The 6,000-nt window shown below is 36.6% G+C and overlaps 1 protein-coding gene across 1 annotated transcript in view; it reads left to right on the forward strand.

Moving 5' to 3' along the window:
• The window catches only part of LOC128635679 (hepatocyte nuclear factor 3-gamma), a 102,610-nt gene extending 97,685 nt beyond the window's left edge, over positions 1 to 4,925 (forward strand). The window contains exon 2 of the mRNA XM_053688798.1: positions 3,872 to 4,925. Within this exon, the coding sequence (XP_053544773.1) occupies positions 3,872 to 4,705 (834 nt within the window). The 3' untranslated portion in view covers positions 4,706 to 4,925. The remainder of the gene's footprint in view (positions 1 to 3,871) is intronic.
• Positions 4,926 to 6,000: the final 1,075 nt, after the last annotated feature.

The following is a 6,000-nucleotide window of genomic DNA, read 5'->3' on the forward strand; positions in this document are numbered from 1 at the left end:
GTTATATATACTGTGTAATCTCATATACAGGTGACAGTTATATATACCATGTAATCTCACGTAAAGTGGACAGTTATATATACCGTGTCATTTTACATAAAGTGGGCAGTTTCATACACAATGTAATCTCACATACAGATGACAGTTACATATACACTGTGTAATCTCACATACAGGTGACAGTTTTATACAGAGTAATCTCACATACAGATGACAGATATATATACAGTGTAATCTCACATACAGGTGACAGTTATATATACAGTGTAATCTCACATACAGGTGACAGTTACATATACACTATGTAATCTCACATACAAGTGACAGTTTTATACAGAGTAATCTCACATACAGATGACAGTTATATATACAGTGTAATCTCACATACAGGTGACAGTTATATATACAGTGTAATCTCACATACAGGTGACAGTTATATATACAGTGTAATCTCACATACAGGTGACAGTTATATATACAGTGTAATCTCACATACAGGTGACAGTTATATATACACACAGCGTAATCTCACATACAGGTGACAGTTATATACACCGTGTAATCTCACATACAGGTGACAGTTATATACACCGTGTAATCTCACATACAGGTGACCGTTATATACACTGTGTAATCTCAGATACAGGTGACAGTTATATACACTGTGTAATCTCACATACAGGTGACAGTTATATATACTGTGTAATCTCACATACAGGTGACAGTTATATATACTGTGTAATCTCACATACAGGTGACAGTTATATATACTGTGTAATCTCACATACAGGTGACAGTTATATATACTGTGTAATCTCACATACAAGTGACAGTTATATATACTGTGTAATCTCACATACAGGTGACAGTGATATATACTGTGTAATCTCACATACAGGTGACAGTTATATACACTGTGTAATCTCACATACAGGTGACAGTTATATACACTGTGTAATCTCACATACAGGTGACAGTTATATATACTGTGTAATCTCACATACAGGTGACAGTTATATACACTGTGTAATCTCACATACAGGTGACAGTTATATATACTGTGTAATCTCACATACAGGTGACAGTTATATATACTGTGTAATCTCACATACAGGTGACAGTTATATACACTGTGTAATCTCACATACAGGTGACAGTTATATATACAGTGTAATCTCACATACAGGTGACAGTTATATATACTGTGTAATCTCACATACAGGTGACAGTTATATACACTGTGTAATCTCACATACAGGTGACAGTTATATACACTGTGTAATCTCACATACAGGTGACAGTTATATATACAGTGTAATCTCACATACAGGTGACAGTTATATACACCGTGTAATCTCACATACAGGTGACTGTCATCTGTATGTGAGATTACACGGTGTATATAACTGTCACCTGTATGTGAGATTACACGGTGTATATCACTGTCACCTGTATGTGAGATTACACAGTGTTTATAACTGTCACCTGTATCTGAGATTACACGGTGTATATAACTGTCACCTGTATGTGAGATTACACAGTATATGTGTAACTGTCACCTGTATGTGAGATTACACAGTGTATATAACTGTCACCTGTATGTGAGATTACACTGTATATATAACTGTCACCTGTATGTGAGATTACACAGTGTATATAACTGTGTAATCTCACATACAGGTGACAGTTATATATACTGTGTAATCTCACATACAGGTGACAGTTATATACACTGTGTAATCTCACATACAGGTGACAGTTATATACACTGTGTTATCTCACATACAGGTGACAGTTATATACACCGTGTAATTTTACATACAGATGAAAGTTATATATACAGTGTCATCTCACATACAGGTGATAGTTATATACAGTGTAATCTCACATACAGGTGACAGTTATATACACTGTGTAATCTCACATACAGGTGACAGTTATATACACTGTGTAATCTCACATACAGATGACAGTTATATATACAGTGTAATCTCACATACAGGTGACAGTTATATACACCGTGTAATCTCACATACAGGTGACTGTCATCTGTATGTGAGATTACACGGTGTATATAACTGTCACCTGTATGTGAGATTACACGGTGTATATAACTGTCACCTGTATGTGAGATTACACAGTGTTTATAACTGTCACCTGTATCTGAGATTACACGGTTTATATAACTGTCACCTGTATGTGAGATTACACAGTATATATAACTGTCACCTGTATGTGAGATTACACAGTGTATATAACTGTCACCTGTATGTGAGATTAAACAGTGTTTATAACTGTCACCTGTATCTGAGATTACACGGTGTATATAACTGTCACCTGTATGTGAGATTACACAGTATATGTGTAACTGTGACCTGTATGTGAGATTACACAGTGTATATAACTGTCACCTGTATGTGAGATTACACAGTATATATAACTGTCATCTGTATGTGAGATTACACGGTGTATATAACTGTTATATATACAGTGTAATCTCACATACAGGTGACAGTTATATATACTGTGTAATCTCACATACAGGTGACAGTTATATACACTGTGTAATCTCACATACAGGTGACAGTTACACATATACTGTGTAATCTCACATACAGGTGACAGTTATATACACTGTGTAATCTCACATACAGGTGACAGTTATATACACTGTGTAATCTCACATACAGCTGACAGTTATATATACAGTGTAATCTCACATACAGGTGACAGTTATATATACAGTGTAATCTCACATACAGGTGACAGTTATATATACTGTGTAATCTCACATACAGGTGACAGTTATATACACTGTGTAATCTCACATACAGATGACAGTTATATATACAGTGTAATCTCACATACAGGTGACAGTTATATACAGTGTAATCTCACATACAGGTGACAGTTATATACAGTGTAATCTCACATACAGGTGACAGTTATATATAACGTGTAATCTCACATACAGGTGACAGTTATATATACAGTGTAATCTCACATACAGGTGACAGTTATATATACTGTGTAATCTCACATACAGGTGACAGTTATATATACTGTGTAATCTCACATACAGATGACAGTTATATATATACTGTGTAATCTCACATACAGGTGACAGTTATATATACTGTGTAATCTCACATACAGGTGACAGTTATATATACAGTGTAATCTCACATACAGGTGACAGTTATATATACTGTGTAATCTCACATACAGGTGACAGTTACATATACTGTGTAATCTCACATACAGGTGACAGTTATATATACAGTGTAATCTCACATACAGGTGACAGTTATATATACTGTGTAATCTCACATACAGGTGACAGTTATATATAACGTGTAATCTCACATACAGGTGACAGTTATATACACTGTGTAATCTCACATACAGGTGACAGTTATATATACTGTGTAATCTCACATACAGGTGACAGTTATATATTGTGTAATCTCACATACAGGTGACAGTTATATATACTGTGTAATCTCACATACAGGTGACAGTTATATACACTGTGTAATCTCACATACATGTGACAGTTATATACACTGTGTAATCTCACATACAGGTGACAGTTATATATACTGTGTAATCTCACATACAGGTGACAGTTATATACACTGTGTAATCTCACATACAGGTGACAGTTATATATACTGTGTAATCTCACATACAGGTGACAGTTATATACAGTGTAATCTCACATACAGGTGACAGTTATATATAACGTGTAATCTCACATACAGGGACTATTTTTAGTTAACAATTATATAACAACTGTTACACTGATTAGTGGTAAACAGAAGCATTGGGAAGCCATTTTGATATCCTCACTTTTTATCTTCTTTCTTAGATATATCCAACAGCAACCACTACAGTGCCATTGGCTCCCCTAAACTCCTACATGCCCCTCAGCCCTGTGGGGCTTCCCTCAACACTTTCTTATCCTGGATCTTCCACTACCAATTTTGTACCTACCTACGAGGCTTTAGTGGGAACTAACAGGCAGAGGGACCCACCGGCCCTTTCTAAGCCTCCCTATTCATATATTTCCCTCATTACCATGGCTATTCAACAATCCCCTAGTAAGATGTTAACACTCAATGAAATCTACCAATGGATTATGGATCTTTTTCCTTATTACCGTCATAACCAGCAAAGATGGCAAAATTCCATCCGACATTCACTCTCCTTTAATGACTGTTTTGTGAGGGTCTCCCGAGCTCCCGACCAACCAGGAAAAGGCTCTTACTGGGCCATGCACCCAAATTCTGGTGATATGTTTGAGAATGGATGCTACCTTAGACGACAAAAGAGATTTAAATTGGCAGGGAAAGACAAAACCGTATCCAGGGCACCAAGAGAGTTGGATGGAGATGGTAATAAAGAAAAAGGTGAGAGGACAAAGGGGAGGATAGAGGACTCTGTGGGAGAAGAGGTAGGGTGTCTGGTGTCCTTGCTGGAGGACAGAGAGAGTGGGAGGACGGCCGTTAGACATTTAACAGAGGCAGATGTTGACAACCTAGTGAAAGACACTCACTACGAATTCAACCATCCTTTCTCCATCACCAGTCTCATGGGAACGACGGAACCAGAATGTTTAGAATATGGATTCCCAGATATTCCTGGGGACACATCAGCCTACTACCAAGGATTGTACTCCAAATCTCTCTTGAACACTTTATAGTTTGGTTTGAAGACTTTCTTAACTTTGTTTTGACTAGGATGTCACTCACTGAACTTGCGAGTCCTTTTATTTTCCACACAAAATTATTTTAATTCTTTCACTCTACAAATCACATTTTTTATTTCCACAGTTTAAATGTATTTTGTTTATATTATCTTAAAAAATGAATTCATTTTTTACTGACCATCCATCAAACTCTATAAATCATGGTTTTCCCGCATCCTCTTCTTGCTTCTCCTTTTTTTATTCAATATTCATCACTCAACTGCTCTATCAATCTTACTCTCACCCCTAGAAGTCTTCTCCTTCTTTATTATCTTCCTTCAGTTTATTTGTTGTTGCATCTTACCCCACGTACCCCATTTCTTTTATTTTCAATCATTTATTTCCGTTGAGCCACAAAATTTTAATTTGTGGATCTGTAAGTTTGTAGATATCTTTATAGGTTCTGACTTTTATCAAACAACAATAGAAGTTAGTAGTTCTTATCCCAGTAGGGCAGTTTTAGGGCATGTATGATGGTTACCAATGCTAATAAGGCAGTTCTTATCCCAGTAGGGTAGTTTTCAGGGCATGTATGATGGTTACCAATGACAATAAAACATTTATTATACCAGTAGGGCAGTTTTCAGGGCATGTATGATGGTTACCAATGACGATAAAACATTTATTATACCAGTAGGGCAGTTTTCATGGCACGCATGATGGTGACCAATGCTAATAAAGCAGTTCTTATGCCAGTAGAGCAGTTTTCAGGGCACGTATGATGGTTACCAATGATAATAATGCAGTTCTTATTCCAGTAGGGCAGTTTTCAGGGCACGTATAATGGTTACCAATGCCAATTAGGCTGTTCTTATGCCAGTAGGGCAGTTTTCAGGGCACATAAGATGGTTACCAATGACAATAAGGCAGTTATTATGCCATTAGGGCAGTTTTCAGGGCATGTATGATTGTTACCAATGGCAATCAAGCAGTTCTTATCCCAGTACAGCAATTTTACAGGCACGTATGATGCTTACCAATGACAATAAAGCAGTTCTTGTTATGCCAGTAGGGCAGTTTTCAGGGCACGTATGATGGTAACCAATGACATTAAAGCAGTTCTTATGCCAGTAGAGCAGTTTTCAGGGCATTATGATGGTTACTAATGACAATAACACAATTCTTATACCAGTAGGGCTTTCTCAGGCCACGTATGATGGTTACCAATGTCAATAAAAACATAAATTATGCTTACCTGATCATTTCATTTCCATCGAGGGGAGGAGAGTTCACGGCTTCAGTCATTCTGC

Source organism: Bombina bombina, chromosome 7, assembly GCF_027579735.1.
Source record: "Bombina bombina isolate aBomBom1 chromosome 7, aBomBom1.pri, whole genome shotgun sequence".
NCBI classification, from domain to species: domain Eukaryota; kingdom Metazoa; phylum Chordata; class Amphibia; order Anura; family Bombinatoridae; genus Bombina; species Bombina bombina.